Below are 20,874 nucleotides of genomic sequence, written 5' to 3'. Positions count from 1 at the left end.
TCATGGAGCAGGAGTTGAAGCACCTGTTGAGACAATGAGTATAGAGAGAGCAAAGTAGAACCTTGCCTTTGGGAGCTGGGGCCGTGGTAAGGCACACCGTGGGATAGGGAAGAAAGCCTGAAAGGAGGACTAGGAAGAGCCCAGAAAAGAACATCAGAGCCAGGGAGTCTAAAGAGGAGGGAACAGATGCTTTGTGTCAAGTGCAACAGAAGACAAAGGGAGATGGGGTGGTGGAAAGATACTGGGTCTGGCAGAGAGGAAGTTCCTGGTGACCTCAGGTCAGTCTTAATAGCTTGATGTCAGGCCTTAAGGAAGAAATAGTGAAGGCAACGCACATACGCTACTTGCTTGAGAAATTCAAGTGAAAGGAAGAAGGGCAAATATTGCATATTGGAACAGTATTACATATTGGAAAGGGATATATCAGAATTGAAGTGAAAGTGTGTAATATTATTTTATTACCAAAGTGTTAATAAATCATGGAAGGGAGAAATAAGTATTTATTTGGCAGGGTGGGAGTAGGACGATAAGGTAGTTTAGTTATGATTAATGTATTGTAAATGCCCACTGCACACAAATACGTATAAAATGGAGCTCACTCCGAAGCTGAGTATTTGTATTTCTTGTGCACTGTGGAATGCATCATCCTTTGATGAGTCCTGTGACGAGATCACATTTTTATTTCTGAGAAGACATCCTTTCATGTACCACCTTCTTCCCTCACAATAATTGCTGGAGACATTTGATTCTCAATTCAGCATGAGTTATGTGTGAATCTGTCCTGTACTGTCTGAGTATTTAACTCCCCACTTTCTGTTTCTCTGTTAAATAGTTTACCTATTGCCTTTGATCTGCTGATCATGAAGCACAGGTGGAAGAGTTTCTTTCATTGGTCATTGGTTGCTCTAATGCTGTTTCTGGTGAGTTGTCATTTTATCTTATTTTGTTCTAAAGTTGTAATGAAAGCAACCTGTGATGTGGATGGAAAAGAGAAGGTTAGGTGTTGATTCAGCTTTTCATTCTGAAGTCTGTACTGTTAGCATTGTGAGGATGCTAATTGTAGCAAAACTCTACAGTTGCTTTGTTTTCTGCTCTGTTTTAGGTGCCTGTGGTGGTCATTGACAGCTACTATTATGGCAAGCTGGTGATTGCACCACTCAACATAGTTTTGTATAATGTCTTTACTCCTCATGGACCTGATCTTTATGGTAAGGCCGTATGAAGTTAGGGAAGAGTTGGAGGATAGTTTAATTGGCCTCAGCGTTGAAATTTTAATTCAGTTGCCTCAGTTATCAAAGATAGCCTTTTGTTATTTAAACAAAAGGTGATCTTTTCTTATTTAAAAATAAATGATGTTTGAATATAGCACAGTGATGGTATGTGGCAACTAAATATTTTTCCTTGATTAATGTGATACTCAGTTCTGGCTTCCTGTTAGTCTTGCAGCCTCTTAGTCTCAGTTACAGAGTGGTAAGCTCTCTGTCGGGCATGCCTTGGCTTTTGATTCTACTCATTTAAAATTAAGTTACTTTCCTCTCTTCTCATTAGAAAATCAAGATAATAACAAAAATAAGAAAATTAAAACATTCATAATCTCATCATCCCCAGATAGCTATTGTTAACACCTTGGAAAATATTCCACCAAGCATTTTCTATACAAGTACACATTTGGTTTTCCTTTTTCGTTTTTTTATTTTTTATTGGGTTGGCCAAAACCTGAATGAACCTTTTGGTCAAGCCAGTAATTTGTGTTACTTTAGTATTTTGTGTTAGGGGAGAAAGTTCACAAAATCTGTAGGCAGAGTGTAGCAAATGAGAGTGAGGTCAGCTTGGGAGGGTGGATAGTTTGGCCAGTTTAGCATTAAGAGGGGGAAAAAAGGAATGCCTTTAGTCTGGTGGTGGATTAGTTGCTAAGTTGTATCTGACTCTTTGCGACCCCATGGACTGTAGCCTGCCAGGCTCCTCTGTCCATGGAATTCTCCAGGGAAGGATACCGGAGTGGGTTGCCATTTCCTACTCCAGGAGATCTTCCCAACCCAGGGATTGAACTCGGGTCTCCTGCATTGCAGGCAAGTTCTTTACTGTCTGAGCCACCTGTGGTGGGACAGTCTGGGGTTGGTTCTCCAGTTTCTGTCCATCTCTACCCCTTGCCTGATGGTTTTCTCTCAGCTAGTCTTTTATTTTTTTCCCTTTTCCAACCAGCCCTGGAGCCTGTTTTTTTGGTTGTTTTTTTTTTGGAGGGGGGGACCCTGAGGGCATTTGAGTTAGTGACTACAGAGGGATAAGCTTGAGATCTTTCTGATCAGTCAAGTCAGTAAACATTTTATAAGACAACTTCTCATTAATTAAGTATAGTTTCTTCTGCCTTAACCTTTTGAATATCATAGATCTTTCTGTGTATGTGATTATCTTAGACTCTGGTGTGAAACACATTAATGTTATCTCTGTCTCTCTAATTGGTTTAACCCATGCACATTTTTCTTTACCACTTCGCCAAAAGAGCCAACAGATTGAATAAGATTCAAAGTAAGTGTGTGAATGAAATTTAGTTGGGCAAGAGTCCATGGGGTTGCAAAGAGTCGGATACAACTTAACGACAGAACAACCGTCACCTGGGATTTGGGGAACATTGTCATTTTAGATGACAAGTAGTCGGTTAAAAATAAAATGAATTTACAAACTGCATAGAGAATAATTACTAAGTGAAGGAATTTTAACAGACTTCTTTATGTGACTCTAAGATCCCTAAGGATATGGAAAAAAGTCCCAATTTTCAGCTTTTGCCTCTAGATGTCTCCCTTTATCTAGGGAGAGTTGCATGTTTTTATTTGCCCATTGTTTTAGTTTACTTGTAAAATTTTATTTGATTCCACAAGACAATAGAAGGGGACTCTACTTGTGGATCCGGATTACGTATTAGAACTTGATTTACGTGGAGCCTATTAGAAGCATAATGTGCATTATATATGGGTGAATAAATCGTGTTAATTTGAGTTTAATTTTGAAAAATTGACTTCTGTACCTTTTAAATGGGTTATTTACATGTTGGTATTCTGACTGCTTATTTGTAAAACTTTGTGTGAGAACCTATGAAAGCTTTGTAATTTGTATATTCCTCTAGATTGGTGAAGTTTTTGCATCTAAAAATAAGTACTTTGGTAGACAGAGTAGGAAAAAAAGAATAAATTCTGACCTAAGTTTATATTTCTGGTTTAACAGTGGGTAGGTTTTGGGATCCAGAGAGCAGTGGCCTGTCCTTGTCTGGATGTTGGCATCTGCTGTTCATTTCAGCCAGTGTTTTATGGGGAAGAGTCCTCGGGGCTCTGTTCCGCCTGCTTTAGTGAACTTGGGTTAGCTGCAGTTCAGATTTTGCCACGTTGAATGTCCAAGAATTGATCACTTTCCTACTGATAGAAGAAGCTTTATTGGGAAAGAGGGAATTAACTCGTATTATTATTGTTGTTCACTCACTAAGTTGTGTCTGACTCTTTTGTGATCCCATGGACTGTAGCCAGCGAGTAACCTCCAAGATGGCAGAAGTTACTTGCCAGTTATACCAAAAAAAGATGTCCTTTTCATCATGGGGGACTGGAATGCAAAAGTAGGAAGTCAAGGGATACCTGTAGTAACAGGCAAGTTTGGCCTTGGAGTACAAAATGAAGCAGGGCAAAGGCTAATAGAGTTTTACAAGACAACACACTGGTCAAAGCAGACACCCTCTAACAACGCAAAAGATGACTCTATACGTGGACATCACCAGATGGTCAGTACTGAAATCCGATTGATTATATTCTTTGCAGCAGAGGATGGAGAAGCTCTATACAGTCAGCAAAAACAAGACCGGGAGCTGACTCTGGCTCGGATCATGGACTCCTTATTGCAAAATTCAGACTTAAATTGAAGAAAGTAGGGAAAACCACTAGGCCATTCAGGTATGACCTAAATCAAATCCCTTACGATTATGCAGTGAAAGTGACAAATAGATTCAAGGGGTTATATCTGATAGACAAGAGTGCCTGAAGAACTATGGACCAAGGTTCATGACATTGTATAGGAGCCAGTGATGAAAACCTTCCCCAAGAAGAAAAAAAAGCAAAATGGTCATCTGAGGAGGCTTTACAAATAACTTAGAAAAGAAGAGAAGTGAAAGGCAAAGGAGAAAAGGAAAGATATACCCATCTGAAAAAAAAAAGATATACCCATCTGAATGCAGAGTTCCAAATAACAGCAAGAATAAGAAAGCCTTCCTCAGTGATCAATGCAAAGAAATAAAAGAAAACAATAGGATGGGAAAGACTAGAGATCTTCTCAAGAAACTTAGAGATACCAAGGGAACATTTCATGCAAAGATGGGCTCAATAAAGGACAGAAATGGTATGGATCTAAAAGAAGCAGAAGACACTAAGAAGAGGTGGCAAGAATACACAGAAGAACTGTACAAAAAAGATCTAATAACCCTGATTACCATGATGTAGTGATCACTCACCTAGAGCCAGATATCCTGAAGTGTGAAATCAAGTGGGCCTTAGGAAGCCTCACTAGGAACAAAGCTAGTGGAGGTGATAGAATTCCAGCTGAGCTATTTAAAATCCTAAAAGATGATGCTGTGACAGTGCTGCACTCAAAATGTCAGCAAATTTGGAAAACTCAGCAGTGGCTACAGGATTGGAAAAGGTCAGTTTTCATTCCAATCCCAAAGGCGGGCAATACCAAAGAATTTTCAAACTGCTGCATAATCGCACTCATTTCACATGCTAGCAAGGTCATGTTCAAAATCCTCCAAGTTAGGCTTCAACAGTACGTGAACTGAGAACTTCCAGATGTTCAAGCTAGATTTAGAAAAGGCAGAGGAACCAGAGATCAAATTGCCAACATCTGCTGGATCCTAAAAAAAGCAAGGAAATTCCAGAAAAACATCTGCTTCATTGACTATGCTAAAGCCTTTGACTGTATGGATTACAACAAATTGTGGAAAATTCTTCAAGAGATAGGAATACGAGACCACCTGACCTGTCTCTTGAGAAACCTGTGTGCAGGTCAAGAAGCAACAGTTAGAACTGAGCATGGAACAATGGACTGGTTCCAAATTGGGAAAGGAGTACGTTAAGGCTGTATATTGTCACCCTGCTTATTTAACTTATATGCAGAGTGCATCATGAGAAATGCTGAGCTGGATGAAGCACAAACTGAAATCAAGATTGCAGGGAGAAGTATCAATAACCTCAGATATGCAGATGACACCACCCTCATGGCAGAAAGTGAAGAGGAACTAAAGAGCCTCTTGATGAAAGTGAAAGAGGAAAGTGAAAAAGCTTAAAACAACATTCAAAAAGCTAAGATCATGGCATCCAGTCCCATCACTTCGTGGCAAATAGATGGGGAAACTGTGCAAACAATGAAAGGCTTTATTTTCTTGTGCTCCAAAATCACTGCAGATGGTGACTGCAGCCATGAAACTCAAAGATGCTTGCTCCCTGGAAGAAAAACTATGACCAACCTAGACAGCCTATTAAAAAACAGAGACATTACTTTACTGCCAAAGGTTTGTATAATCATGCTATGATTTTTCCAGTAGTCATGTATGGATGTGATAGTTGGACCATAAATAAGGTCGAACGCCGAGGAATTAATGGTTTTGAACTGTGGTGTTGGAGAAGACTCTTGAGAGTCCCCTGGACTGCAAGGTTATCTAAGCAGTCAATCCTAAAGGAAATCAGTCCTGAACATTCATCGGAGGGACTGATGCTGAGGCTGAAGCTCCAGTACTTTGGGCATGTGATGCGAAGAGCTGCCTCATTGGAAAAGACCTTGATGCTGGGAAAGATTGAGGACAGGAGAAGGGAATGACAGAGGACTAGATGGTTGGATGGCATCACCGACTCAATGGACTTGAGTTTGAGCAAGCTCTGGGAGAGGAGTGAAGCTCTTTAGTGAAGGACCGGGAAGCCTGGCATGCTGCAGTTCACGGGGTCACAAAGAGTCGGCCGTGGATGAGTGACTGAAGAACAACAGACTGTAGCCATCAGGTTCCTCTGTCCATGGGATTTCCCAGGCAAGAATACTGGAGTAGGTTGCCATTTCCTTCTCCAGGGGATCTTCCTGACCCAGGGATTGGACCCACATCTCCTATACAACAGGCTGATTCTTTACCACTGAACCATGGGCTTCCCTAGAGAACTGTCATACTGGGCATCCACAGGACTGATGTGTAGTCAACCAGACTTTAGGGGGTGTTCTTTGGTGGTAGAAAGTTTTTGCTTTTTTCTCATCTTTGGATCTGACAAATCTTCAAAGGTGTCTGATTATGCCATTTTGCTTTAGCAGGCTTGCAGAGACTATTTCTTCCACCTAGTAGTCAGTAGTCTTTCTGTATTCTAGGTCTTTAGTAAAGATTCCTCATGCATGAATGAAAGAATAAACACGTTCTGGAGTACCCCTCAGATTGCATAAGTGCCCTGGTGGCTATTATTTCCAGAACTATTTTGTTTAGGCCTGTTGTGTGCTAGATTGGGATTATCTTCATACAAGTTAAGAATAGTAGAAGTAGGACTTCCTCTGTTAGCACAGTGGATAGGAATCCACCTGCCAGGAGACATGGGTTCAAACCCTGAACTGTGAAGAGCCCACGGGCCATGAAACAACTAAAACCAGGTGCAGCAACTACTGAGCCCGAGCTCTAGAGCCTGCAAGCCGAGCTGCTGAGCCTGTGTGCCCCCGCTGCTTGAGTGCACGCGCCCTGGAGCCTGTGCTCTACTCCATGAGAAGCCCAGGCACCTAGAGAATAGCAACTAGAGAGTAACCCCCACTCTCTGCAACTAGGGAAAGTCCGTGTGCAGCAATAAAGACCTGGTGAAACCAAAATAACTAATTTAAAAAAAGAATCGGTTCAGTCTCTCAGCCGTGTCCAACTCTTTGCAACCCCATGGAGTTCAGCACACCAGGCTTCCCCATCCAGCACCACCTCCCAGAGCTTACTCAAACTCATGTCCTTCGAGTCAATGATGCCATCCAACCATCTCATCCTCTGTTGTCCTCTTCTCCTCCCACCTTCAATCTTTCCCAGCATCAGGGTCTTTTCAAATGAGTTAGTTCTTTGCATTAGGAGGCCAAAGTGTTGGAGTCTCAGCTTCAGCATCTATCCTTCCAGTGAATATTCAGAACTGATCTCCTTTAGGATGGACTGGTTGGATCTCCTTGCAGTCCAAGGGACTCTCAAGAGTCTTCTCCAAGAACTGATCTCCTTTAGGATGGACTGGTTGGATCTCCTTGCAGTCCAAGGGACTCTCAAGAGTCTTCTCCAACGCCACAGTTCAAAAGCATCAATTCTTCGGTACTCAACTTTCTTCACAGTCCAACTCTCACATCCATACATGACCACAGGAAAAACCATAGCCTTGACTAGATGAAGTAGTACTTTACCACTGTCAGCTAATTTTATTGTAATTGTTGAGTCCATTCAGTAAATATGAAAGGCTAATCTTTTTTAAAATATGTATATGTTTACTCGGCTGTGTTGGGTCTCAGTTGTGTCACATGGGATCTTTCGTTACAGCACACAGACTCTCTAGTTGTGAAGAACGTGAACTTTCTAGTTGTGGCCTGTGGGCTCTGGAGCATTTAGACTCAGTATTTGTGGCTTGCAGGCCTAGTTGTTCTGTGGCGTGTGAGATCTTTTTTTAAATGTTATTTATTTATTTATTTAATTTTTTTGTTGAAGGATAATTGCTTTACAGAATTTTGTTTTCTGTCAAACCTCAGCATAGGTATACATATATCCCCTCCCTTTTGAACCTCCCTCCCATCTCCCACCCACTCCCACCCCTCTAGGTAGATACAGAGCCCCTGTTTGAGTTTCCTGAGACATACAGCAAATTCCCATTGGCTATGTATTTTACATATGGTAATGAAAGTTTCCATGTTACTCTATCCATACATCTCACCCTCTCCTCCCCTCTCCCTATGGCCATAAGTCTATTCTCTGTGTCTTTTTCTCCTTTGCTGCCCTGTAAATAAATTCCTCAGTACCATTTTTTTAGATTTCATATATGTATATTAGAATATGATATTTATCTTTCTCTTTCTGACTCACTTCACTCTGTAAAATAGGTTCTAGTTTCATACACCTCATTAGAACTGACTCAATTACTTTCCATTTTATGGCTGAGTAATATTCCACTGTGTATATGTACCACAACTTCTTTATCCATCCATCTGTTGATGGACATCTAGGTTGCTTCCATGTTCTAGCTATTGTAAACAGTGCTTCAATGAACAAAGGGATACGTGTGTCTTTTTCAGTTTTGGTTTCCTCAGGGTATACGCCTAGGAGTGATATTACTGGGTCACATGGTGGTTTTATTCCTAGTCTTTTTAAGGAATCTCCATACCGTCTTCCATAGTGGCTGTATCAGTTCACATTCCCACCATCAATCCACGAGTGTTCCCTTTCTCCACACCCTTCCAGCATTTATTGTTTGTAGACTTTTGACGATGGCCATTCTGACCTGTGTGAGGTGGTATCTCATTGTAGTTTTGATTTGCATTTCTCTAATAATTAGCGATGTTGAACATCTTTTCTTGTTTGTTCACCATCTGTATGTCTTCTTTGGAGAAGTGTCTCTTTAGTTCTTTTTCCCACTTTTTGATTGGGTTGTTTGTTTTTCTGGCATTGGGTTGTATGAACTGCTCATATATTTTGGAAATTAATCCTTTGTCAGTTGTTTCCTTTGCTGTTATTTTCTCCCATTCTGAGGGTTGTCTTTTCACCTTGCTTATAGTTTCCTTTGCTGTGCACAAGCTTTCAAGTTTAATCAGGTCACACTTGTTTAATTTTGTTTTTATTTCCATTACTCTAGGAGGTGGGTCATAGAGGATCTTGCTTTGATTTATGTCATTGAGTGTTCTGCCTATGTTTTCCTCTAAGAGTTTTATAGTTTCTGGTCTTACATTTAGGTCTTTTATCCATTTTGAATTTATCTTTGTGTATGGTGTTAGGAAGTGTTCCAATTTCATTCTTTTACATGTAGCTGTCCAGGTGTTTTTCCAGCACCATTTATTGAAGAGACTGTCTTTGCCCCATTGTATATTCTTGCCTCCTTTGTCAAAAACAAGGTGCCCATAGGTGCAAGGGTTTATTTCTGGGCTTTCTGTTTTGTTCCATTGGTCTGTATTTCTGTTTTTGGGCCAGTACCGTACTGTCTTGATGACTGTAGCTTTGTAGTTTAATGCGGAGTCAGGAAGGTTGATTCCTCCAGCTCCATTCTTCTTTCTCAAGACTGCTTTGGCTATTTGGGGTCTTTTGTGTTTTCATATGAATTGTGAAATTTTTTGTTCTAGTTCTGTGAAAAATGCCATTGGTAATTGGATAGGGATTACACTGAATCTAGACTGCAGAGACATGATCCCTGAAAGTATAGTCTTGGCATGTGAGACCTTGATTCCCCCACCAGGGATTAAACCCTCGTCCCCCGCACTGCGAGGTGAATTCTTAACTAGCAGACCACCAGGGAAGTCCTAAGACTTATGTTTTAAGAGATGCTTTGCTGCTGTACAGTTGTCAGACAGCTTGTCTTTGTCATGGAAACTCTTTAACTTGTTTGGCACTTTTTGGCATTATTTCAGCTATTTTTTAAGAGTCTCCCACCTCAAGTGCTTTGTTAGCTATGGCACCTAGTTTTTTAATCTGAAAATTTTAGATTAAGTGCTTTATGCTGATAGTTTTTGCATACATCTCTTAGTGTTTTCTTACATATAAGAACCTAGTAAGCCTATAAATACTTCTTGAATGAATGGATAAATGACTTCAGTTAGAGAAACATTCAATCAGTTGCTTTTGAGCATTGATTATGCTCCTCATAGAATTTGCTGTCTGATAAGGCTGCAGACACATGAATAGGTAATTACAGTCCAATGTGTTATGTGCAGCAGTGGAATGATAGTTAGGGAACTGAAGGAGCAAATTCATCTGTTGGTGTCAGAAAAGACTTCTTAGAGGGGGTGGTCTTTGAGCTGAGCTGGAAGGAAGAGTAGGAGTTTGCCAGGAAGACACTAGGTGGGAACACTGCAGAAAAATAGAATGTCAGATGTTGGACTGCTGAGACAAAAAGATTGAATATTGAGTTCATTTTCAAAAACTTAAGGTAGTTTTACAGCATTAGCCAATTTTAGGTAAGAACTACACAGGCATAAGCAAGATAATGTCAATCTCTCCATTGTGATTGTAATAATATGCAGATGGTCCCCAACTTATGGGACTTCCCAGGTGGTGCTAGTGGTACAGATCCCACCTGCCAGTGCAGGAGACATAAGAGATGCGGGTTCAATCCCTGGGTCAGGAAGATCCCCTGGAGGAGGGCATGGCTACCCACTCCAGTATTCTTGCCTGGGGAATCCCATGGTCACAGGAGCCTGGTGGGCTACAGTCCATGGGGTCTCAAAGAGTTGGACGTGACTGAAGCTACTTAGAACCCACCCCCGCTTATGGTGCTTCAACTTACGATTTTTTTTGACTTTATGATGGTGTGACAGCAATACATATTCAGTAGAAACTATACTTTGAATTTTTATCTTTTTCCTGTAGGCGATAAGGTATCTCTCGTGATGCTGGGCAGTGGCAGTGAGCTACATTTCCCAGTCAGCCACTCGTCGTGAGGGTAAACCGTGGAAGCTTTTACAGCCATTCTTTATCTGGACAACCGTTCTGCTTTTCATTTTCAGTACAGTGGCCAGTAAATTACATGAGACCGTCAACACTGTCTTATAAAACAGGCTTGGTATTAGGTGAATTTTGCCCAACTGTAGGCTAATGTAAGTGTTCTTACCATGTTAGAGGTAGGCTAGGCTGAGTTACGATGTTTGGTATGTTAGGTGTTTTAAATGTGTTTTTGACTTACGATGTTTTTAGTTTTTGATGGGTTTATCAGGACTTAACCCCGTCATAAATTGAGGGAAGTCTGTAAATATTTATTCTCTCTCTTGTTCCTGGTTTTCAAAGGGACCTTTCTATACTTTCTTGGCCAAATAGCATTTATTAATGACACATTCCAGGCCTGGACTGACTCTTGTCTTTTGAAGCCAGGGGACAGAGGCAATTTTTCACAGTTATTACTTGGATGAGGTCAAGAATACTCGATGCTTAGGAAATTTAGAGTAGTGTAGACATGGAAGTTGCAAAGTTGTAGTTGAAACGTCTCTATGGGGTCAGAGATAAAGAGGTGAAATTTCGTGTTGCAAAAATGAAAGTGACAGGGCTTGGCAGTGATTTGGCCTCTTCCCCTTGTAACATTTAAAGTTCTCAAATGTTGAGGTTGAGTATTTTTGTGTGAAGAGCTGTGCTCTCTGATGAGAACACAGGCCCGGGAGAAGCGTGGGAGGACAGATGTGGGAGGATGGGTGTAAGAAGTGCTCTTCCCTCAAAAACGACAGCAGGTCTGCTCAGGGATGCTACTTGGAGCTTAGGATCCAATCCGATCCATGCCTTTCTGTCTTATCAAATCTGTCAGACCACGGACGGGAGATTTCAGAAGGTAAAGGATAGAGCCCTTGGTCAGAAGGCCCACGGCTTTCCATTCCTGCAGCAGCGGAGGATGAAGCCCCAGAGGAGGCTTTGGAGGCGTGCTTAGGTTCCCCGCTAGCATGACCTGTTCTAGAGCCTTCTTTCTTTTGTTAATCTTTTGTGTTGAACGTCGGTGGATTTTTCCTCTTGGCGGCACAAATTTGACATTTATAAGGATGATTTATTATAATTTAGTTCCTAGAGTTGTGTAAAACTGTAGGCCTATAAAATAGTTCCCCTTCATTCAGCCGATGGAACAATAAACATTATCCCTTCTTTTTTTAGTCTCTGACAAAACTCCCTTGAGCTCATTTGAATGAAAGGGATTAAGGCACTTTGCATAAAAAGGGAGATAGGTGAGTCCCCCTCTAGACAGACCCTGCTTCCAGCTTCCTTTCACCTTACATTTTGCATGAGTTAAATGCTTACCTTGTCATTCTGACATATTTTTTTCTACAATACATAGTTCACTTTTGATAATTTCTGAGAGCAGTGTTGAATATCTCCCTGGAAAGAGATTCAGGATTTTACTCTTTTAAGGTAGACGCCTCATCAAGTAGGGGAGGACACTGGTTATCAGAATTCACTATTTTTTGTCCCCTTTGGCCCTTGTTTTTAAGACTGTTGTCACTTGAACCTTCCCAAATCTTGACTTATTCCCCAGTTTCTACCCAGTCCTTCAGGGAGGTAACAGTCTATTATGAAATGTTCACAGCCTAGCTGTGAACTTGATCTATGAGCTCCTAACAGATAAAAATAATTGAGTTTACCAACTTAATGCTTTTGGCTCCACATCTCAGCATACAGTATTCCTTGGTAAAAAAGATAGACAGCCGTAACAGGAGGGCGTAGTAAATTGTGGTAAAGAGACAAACACTAGAGCGCTTCCCTTGAAAAAGCATGTATTAGCAAGGATCAAGAGAAAGAGGCTTTCATCTGTTGATGTTTCAGCATCTGTAATAGATAATGTGAAGGGTGACCCCCTGTTTGCTAGTCACTCTGCTTTATCATCCCAGGGTCAAACTTCCAGAATTTTATAAAGAAAAAGGTGAGCTAGGGTTGATAGCATTGCCTCCACACACATCAGGAGATGATTGTGCGAAAACTTACTTTTCTGGAAACTGGACTTCTGAAGGACTCAATTTAGGAAATGTGCAGCTGTTAAATGGTAATTAAAACCCAGAGAAGACATGTATTTTCCATTTTGAAAATAAAACCATCCAGTAGTTTTCTGTAGGAGAAGGATATGGCAACCCACTCCAGTTTTCTTATCTGGAGAATCCTGTGGACAGAGGAGCCTGGCGGGCTACAGTCCGTGGGGTCGCAAAGAGTCAGACACGACTGAAGTGACTTAGCAGGCTGGTGGTTTTCTGTAACCTGAAAGGTTATTTGTAAAGAATACAAGATACAAATGTCTCTAATGAGCTTGGCCTGGGACAAAGTCTCTCTTCCTGGACAGTCCCTATCCCTGGGTTTCTACAGGAAGGAGGGAGCTTTCCCTAAAGGTGACACACTGTTGAACCTGAGTCCTTCCCCAGGGTCTCCTCTGCATCTTCCTCCTCCCTTAGATGTTTCTCGCCTTATAGGTTTGGTTTCTAATCTTATTTTGCTGTGCAAGCTGCAGAAATGTCAGGCTTTTCTGAGTATTCCTCTGCCTCCTGATTACCCTTTTAAGCAATGCTGATTGCAGGAAATTGCTGTGGTGCAAGGCGGGTGTCACAACACACAGTGATTAAAACCCGCGTGTGTCATTCACTGCCTGATTGAAGCAATCACAGGAGGGAAGAGCAGATGAAAGCAGGCGGAATGTGCCAGAGGGGGCTGTCTCTCATCGTTTGAGTTTCAGGATTTGGAGTTAAAGAATCAAAGCTTGTGTGAGCAAGGCTTGTGTTTTCAGTCGTGTTGTTGCATTCTGAATCCGAAAAGTTGAGCAGGGTCTGGGTCTCTGAACATGATTTTCCTCAGGAAAACAAGTCGTTGCCTTTTGTGGAAGGTCCTCCTTCAACAGACACTATTGAAAAGTGGTTGAGCACATCACGGGGAAGGATACTAGAATGTGATAGGATAAACAGATGGGCAAGGCCCTCATAGCTCAGCCCTGTAAGACTGCACCCACCCCGCCATCCCCCAGCCCTCGGTGGGGAGGCCTCCGCTTTGTGCTGTTTGAAAGTCCAGGTTGTCACGTGGGCTTCTGACTGACCACATTAGAAGTTCCAGCAGCCCCCTTCTCAGGTTCAGTTAATTTGCCAGTGCAGCTCCCAGGACTCCAGAAACATTTACTTCTGTTGACCAGTTTATTAGAAAGGAGACAAGCCAGATGGAAGAGATGCATAGGGCAGGGTGGGCAGGCAGATATGTGGTGCTTCCCTGCTCCTGGGCTTCCCTCGTGGCTCAGAGGGTAAAGCGTCTACGCAATGCGGGAGACCTGAGTTCAATCCCTGGGTTGGAAAGATCCTCTGGAGAAGGAAATGGCAACCCACTCCGGTACTCTTGCCTGGAAAATCCCATGGACAGAGAAGCCTGGTGGGCTACCGTCCATGGGGTCACAAAGAGTCGGACACGACTGAGCGACTTCACTTTCACTTTCCCTGCTCCCTCCCCTGTGCCTCCCTACCTGTTTACTTGCCAGGTAGCCCTCTGAACACTGTCCTTTTGGGTTTTTATTACTTGAGCACCATTGCTTGAATCACTCTCCATTGGTGTTTAAACCCCATTGCTATACCCTCTCCCCTTTCCAGAGGAGGGAAAGACAGGACTGAAAGTTCTAACCCTCCAATCACTAGGTGATTCCTGTTACAACTAGTCCCCATCCTGAGGTTACCTCAGTTAAGTTCAGTTCAGTTGCTCAGTCGTGTCCGACTCTTTGCGACCCCATGAATCACGCCAGGCCTCCCTGTCCATCACCAACTCCTGGAGTTCACTCAAATTCATGTCCATTGAGTCGGTGATGCCATCCAGCCATCTCATTCTCTGTCGTCCCCGTCTCCTCCTGCCCTCAATCCCTCCCAGCATCAGAGTCTTTTCCAGTGAGTCAACTCTTCACATGAGGTGGCCAAAGTATTAGAGTTTCAGCTTTAGCATCAGTCCTTCCAATGAACACCCAGGATTAATCTCCTTTAGAATGGACTGGTTGGATCTCCTTGCAGTCCAAGGGACTCGCAAGAGTCTTCTCCAGCACCACAGTTCAAAAGCATCAATTCTTCAGTGCTCAGTTTTCTTCACAGTCCAACTCTCATATCCATACATGACCACTGGAAAAACCATAGCCTTGACTAGATGGACCTTTGTTGGCAAAGTAATGTCTCTGCTTTTTAATATGCTATCTAGGTTGGTCATAACTTTCCTTAACTTTGCTAAAAGTCCCCAAATTAGCATTAAAAAAAGACACTTATCACCACTTCAGGATTTAGGGAGGTCGTTTTAGGCCCTCTCTCCTAGGAATGGGAGTGAAGGCCAAATAAATACTTCTTATTATAAATCACAATATCGCTGCTAAGCTATTTATATTGTTTGGTTTTCTGAAAAGTATTAGTCCCATTTGGGCTTGGCAATTTGGGCTGGATATAGTGGTTCAGTACTCCTGTACAGATGGAGAAGGCAATGGCAACCCACTCCAGTACTCTTGCCTAGAAAATCCCTTGGACGGAGGAGCCTGGTAGGCTGCAGTCCATGGGGTCGCTAAGGGTCGGACACGACTGAGCGACTTCACTTTCACTTTTCACTTTCACGCATTGGAGAAGGAAATGGCAACCCACTCCAGTGTTCTTGCCTGGAGAACCCCAGGGATGGGGGAGCCTGGTGGGCTACTGTCTATGGGGTCGCACAGTCGTGTCCGACCCTTAGCGACCCCACGGACTGCAGCCTACTAGGCTCCTCCGTCCAAGGGATTTTCTAGGCAAGAGTACTGGAGTACAGATGTTAGAGATGAACAATAAAGAAGGCAGAACGCCGAAGATTTGATGCTTTCAAATTTTGGTTCTAGAGAAGCCTCTTGAGAGTCCCTTGGAAAGTAAGGAGTTCAAACCAGTCAATCTTAAAGTATGTCAACCCTGAATACTCTTGGAAGGACTGATGCTGAAGCCGAAGCTCCAGTACTTTGACCACCTGATGTGAATGGCTGACTTACTGGAAAAGATCCTGATGCTGGGAAAGATTGATGGCAGAAGGAGAAGAGGGTGACAGAGGATGAGATGGTTGGATGGCATCCCCAATTAAATGGACATGAATTTGGACAAACTCTGGGAGATGGTGAGGGACAGGGAAGCCTGGTGTGCTGCAGTCCATGGGGTCTCGAACAGTTGGACACAACTTGGCGACTGAACAACAACAACAAATAGTGGTCATGATAGCTAAATATTTGAACCCTGATTTCTAAGGTGGGGGAGAGTGGCTTGTGGGCTCTCACTTACATGAGGTACTGGATCATCCAATTTACTTGACAAGGAACACTGTGAGTCAATTGTAGTAGGTATCGGAGGCATCCACTAATGATTTCTTGTCTCTCTATTTCCCTCAGGCACAGAACCATGGTATTTCTATTTAATTAATGGATTTCTGAATTTTAATGTAGTCTTTGCTTTAGCCCTCCTGGTCTTACCATTGACTTCTCTCATGGAATACCTACTGCAGAGATTTCATGGTAAGTGGAATAAGGAAAGATAGATTTGTGGGAAGGGAAGAGAAGTAACAATGTATACCAAGAAGTAAAAACAATCTACTTATTTTATTTTCCATTTTCTTCCTATGGAAATGGTTGGCTTATTGCATTTTTCCATTTCTGTTTATAGTTTATTCAACCTGTGTTAACCTATGTGATAATCTGGTTAATAATTGCAAGTGAGGAAGTCTGTATGATTTACAGAATCATCTGGGGAGGCAAAAGCATTTAAAAAACCTTGGGAGATAAGCCTATTTAAAGAAGTGTATGTTAGCATGGTAAATTGCTTAAGATGATCAACACTAGAAGCAAATAATCTCTGGGAAATTCAACCAAAAATCTGGAAACTAAGCCATGTAGAGATTCCCCCACATTTGGTGTTTGCTCTGATTGGAAGACAGAGCTGAGCAGAAATTCATTTGGGTTTTGGAAGAAGATTTAATTTCCAACTTTTCGGTATGGTTTGGATGCCATATGATCCTTCCCTACCATTCCCCATTCTGCTTTTCTACAGTTAATGGTTTGTAAAGAGTCTGCTGAGTTCATAGAATATGAAAGCAGCCTTCAGAGTCACTTTTGCTTTGTTTTAGAACTTTTGTTGTAACATAACCGTGATGCCATTATCTAACAAAATTAACAGTTTTTTCTTAATATCATCTAATGCCCAGGTAGTATTTAGATTCCTACACTGTCTGAAAAAAAACTTTTATAGTTTGTTTAAAGCAGGATCTAGATGAGTCATGTACTGAATTTGGTGTTAGGTTTCACAAGCTTTTCTAGAGGTTTCCCCCTCACCTTTGTCCTGAAGATTTCTAAAGAAACCACGTCACTCATCTTACGTACATAGTGTCCCACGTTTGGATTCAGCTGCTTGTTCCCTTGAGGTATTAATGCATTCCTCCATTCCTTGTGTTTATTAAGGATCACTTTTCTTTTCTTTTTTTTGAAAAGTAGCTTTTTCTGACTATAAAAATAATTTATACTTGTGGAAGATTTGTAAATGCTTGTGATATAAGTATAAAAACGGTATATTAAGCTGTTCTCTAAAGTAGGAATCCAGTTTTGGTTTAAAATTGTGTCATGTACCCACATGTCCACCTAGTAAGAAATTGAGGACTCTGTTTTTTCTGTATACATTTTGTATATTTTGTAACCATTCACGGAGAAGGCAATGGCAGCCTACTCCAGTACTCTTGCCTGGAAAATCCTATGGATGGAGGAGCCAGGTAGGCTGCAGTCCATGGGGTTGCGAAGAGTCGGACACGACTGAACGACTTTCACTTTTCGCTTTCATGCACTGGAGAAGGAAATGGCAACCCACTCCATTGTTCTTGCCTGGAGAATCCCAGGGACGGCGGAGCCTGGTGGCTGCCGTCTATGGGGTCGCACAGAGTTGGACACGACTGAAGCGACTCAGCAGCAGCAGCGCATATTTTATAACAGCAACAATATGTTTAACATAGTGTAACAAACTATAAATGTTTTATAGAGGATGTTCCAAAATTTTAGGCCATATTTTAAAAATATGTTAGCTTCTAAGATGCAAAAGAAGAAAAGATTGTTTACTTGTAGAAGGTAAACTTTTTTTCTTATAATAAAGAAAATTCCAACCTAAAATACTTCTTGGAAAGGGAAATATCCTGAATTATAGCCTAAAATTTCATAAGTGAAAAAAAGATAAACTTGTTATTGCAGTTCAAGAATGTTTATTCTTAAAGAATTTCTGCAGGAACTTCTCTGATGGTTAAGACTCTGTGCTTCCACTGCAGGTGGTGCAGGGTTGATCCCTGATCCCTGGCTGGGGAACTAAGATCCTGCATGTCTCAAGGCCAAAAAAAACCACCTGTTTTTTCAAAAGCATGTATAACTAAGGAGCACTGGGTTAAGCAATGTTAAGGTGGGCTCTGATGACAACCCTGATCTTTCATCTCAACTCGCTCATTGTAGACATAATGGACACCAGGGGGCGCTGTCTGTCCACCCTTGGTCGGTGATTCCCATGTACTACTCGTTACCTCTAATAGGAGCACAGTTTGAGATGCCTTCACTGTGGGTTGTAGGCTTATCACTCAGTGTCCATGTACCTATCCATGACCACAGGAACTTTCCAGCAGGTGCTTGGGTCTTAGTGTTCATTAAATTCCTGCAATTCTTTCATATGGTTTAAAATATATTCTTGGCTTTAATTTTGAGGTACAGAGTCGGTGGGTATTACCAAACAGGAGAGAAAACTCGATCAGCAAACTTCCTTTAAGAATGGTTTTATATTTTCTTTGAAACAAACTCTTTGTCATTTGTAGCTTGACAGAAACCAGTGATGAGTTTGAGAATCCAACTTTGTTTCTTTCCTTTGATCTATAGCTATTTGGTATATACGTAAGAAGATTAATGTGGTAAACAGAAGAATTAAAGTCTAAGAAATGAATTTATGTTACGCTTTTGGTTAATCACAAGAATCTTTAGTCTTAGTGGCAGGACTCTTCTCTCTCTCTAGAGAGAAGCGTTTTTTTTTTCTTCATCCAGTATAGAAATTGTTCAGCTCTATTACCCATTCACCTGACATTCATTTGTGTTCCAGCTAAATCCAGTATTGTACCTACCTTTAAATGTTAGATCTCTTGGGAGAGCTGAGAAGTATATACCTCTTTCCATTTGATTCCTTAATTATATCAGAGAAAGTGTGAATAAAACAGTGGGGCACCCTAGGGTATATGCCTAAGTTTGAGATCAAGAGAACTTTGAAAGTAAACGTGCTGTTTTGGTCAAATATGGTGAAAGGTGGAAATTTTTTTTCTGTGTTTTACAGTTCAGAATTTAGGCCACCCATATTGGCTTACCTTGGCTCCAATGTATATTTGGTTTATAATTTTCTTCATCCAGCCTCACAAAGAGGAGAGATTTCTTTTCCCTGTGTATCCACTTATATGTCTCTGCGGTGCTGTGGCCCTTTCTGCACTTCAGGTGAGTTTCAGGGAAATGTGTGTCTGCTTCATTCTGTTTCACATTAAATCATTTAAAAAGCTTAAAGGCAAATTATGGAATGCTTCCACCTAAGATATGTTATCCATACATTAAAGTTGATACAGATCATATTATAAAACTTTGAGTGCTTAGGTATTGTTTGTACTGTTGTTTGCTGATCACATATTTGCAGTGTTAATTTGTGTTAGTAATACTTTCTCTCTCTTGCCAGTAAGAATCCAATTGCTATGAAAAGAATTTTTTAAAGTCATTATATAGGCCTAGCATAGAATGGTAGCAGCACAGCAGAGCTGATGGAATGTCTGTTCTTCAGTTATGAAACCTGAATGAAACTGGCTCAGGTGTTTGGGGTTACTTCAGGCAGTTAGCAATATGGGACATTGTAATCCTGGCTTAAAACCTGTCCAGGTCAGAACTAATCATGAATATTTCTGTATTTATGGCCTTGGAAGTGTCGGACTCCTTTTTTTTTTTAAAACCTCTGCTCCATTTGCAATTATTAAAAAAGGAACAATTTGGGTAATAGGTTTTTTTCCTTAACAGATTTATGACAAGATATAGTTCACAAGGGCTGCTCAGGTGGTGCGAGTGGTAAAGAACCTGCCTACCAATGCAGGTTAGATGAAAGAGATGAGGGTTCAGTCCCTGGGTGGGGAAGATCCCCTGGAGGCGGGCACAGCAACCTTCTCCAGTATTCTTGCCTGGAGAATCCCATGGACGGAAGAGTCTGGCGGGCTACAGCCCATAGGGTCGCAAAGAGTCTGACTGAAACGACTTAGCACACATGCATGCGCAATTCACAGACCACAGAGTTTACTCATTTAAAGTATACGATACAGTGTTTTCTAGGCTATTCACAGATGTGTGTAAGCATTACTCCAGTCAGCTTGCAGAATTTTCATCATCTCAAAAAGCTGTATCCATTAGCTGGTGTAGCTGCCCCCTCCCCCAATATCTCCTCAGCCACAAACAACAGCTAATCTACTTTGTATCTCTATAGCTTTGCCTATTCCAGGCATTTCATATAAATGAAATCATAGAATATGTGGGCTTTTGTGATTGACGTCTTTTGTTTAGCATAATGTTTTAAAATCTCATCCTCGTTAGTTTTTAAATCCTAGTTAGACAATAGTTTTTAAAAATAATTTTAATTATAAAAGTAATTGAACTTCATCACAGATAATTTTTCTTTTACCTCTCTAAAATCAGCCCTACTACCCTAACAAAATCTCCTTCTAGCATTTTTGCCTATCATATAATGGGGTCTATTATGATTGTAGTTTAAGGTTCATGTAACTATATCCCTCTTAATATAATTATATCATTATACTGCTGTGTCTATATGCATCATTTTGATAGCAATATAGTGTTCTGAGTTGGATATAATATATAACATTATTATGTAATACATAATATATTGAATTGGTTATATATAATGGTTAGACATAATTTGTGTTAGAGTTTAGGTTGCTCACTTATTTCAGTATTATAAATAATGCTAGGATAAATATTTTTGTTTAGGTATTTGGATGGTTTCCTTAGGAAAGATTCAAAAAAGTATGAAAGGAGTTGAAACGTATTTACGGCCCTTGTTATGTATTGCAAAATTGCTTTCCAAAAGTAGTTCTAGTCTGAGAGGGAAAAAAGGCAGGAAGGAAATCTCATGGGAAGGTGCTGAAAG

General features: G+C 41.2%; 1 protein-coding gene across 2 annotated transcripts in view; it reads left to right on the top strand.

The window, feature by feature from the left end:
* The window catches only part of ALG9 (ALG9 alpha-1,2-mannosyltransferase), a 118,129-nt gene that overhangs the window by 26,577 nt on the left and 70,678 nt on the right, over window positions 1-20,874 (top strand). For both annotated transcript variants that reach the window (XR_016038965.1, XM_088842928.1), the window contains exons 7-10: window positions 833-920; window positions 1,103-1,208; window positions 16,071-16,193; window positions 19,018-19,172. Coding sequence is in view for 1 of the 2 variants with exons in the window: in XM_088842928.1 (XP_088699054.1) it covers window positions 833-920; window positions 1,103-1,208; window positions 16,071-16,193; window positions 19,018-19,172 (472 nt within the window). In the remaining variant the exon portion in view is untranslated. The remainder of the gene's footprint in view (window positions 1-832; window positions 921-1,102; window positions 1,209-16,070; window positions 16,194-19,017; window positions 19,173-20,874) is intronic.

This window comes from Moschus berezovskii, chromosome 14 (genome assembly GCF_049115385.1).
Source record: "Moschus berezovskii isolate FMDL1 chromosome 14, NW_MosBer_1.0, whole genome shotgun sequence".
NCBI lineage: Eukaryota > Metazoa > Chordata > Mammalia > Artiodactyla > Moschidae > Moschus > Moschus berezovskii.
The sequence above is the reverse complement of the archived record's forward strand: the minus strand, read 5'-3'. Positions and strand labels throughout refer to the sequence as shown.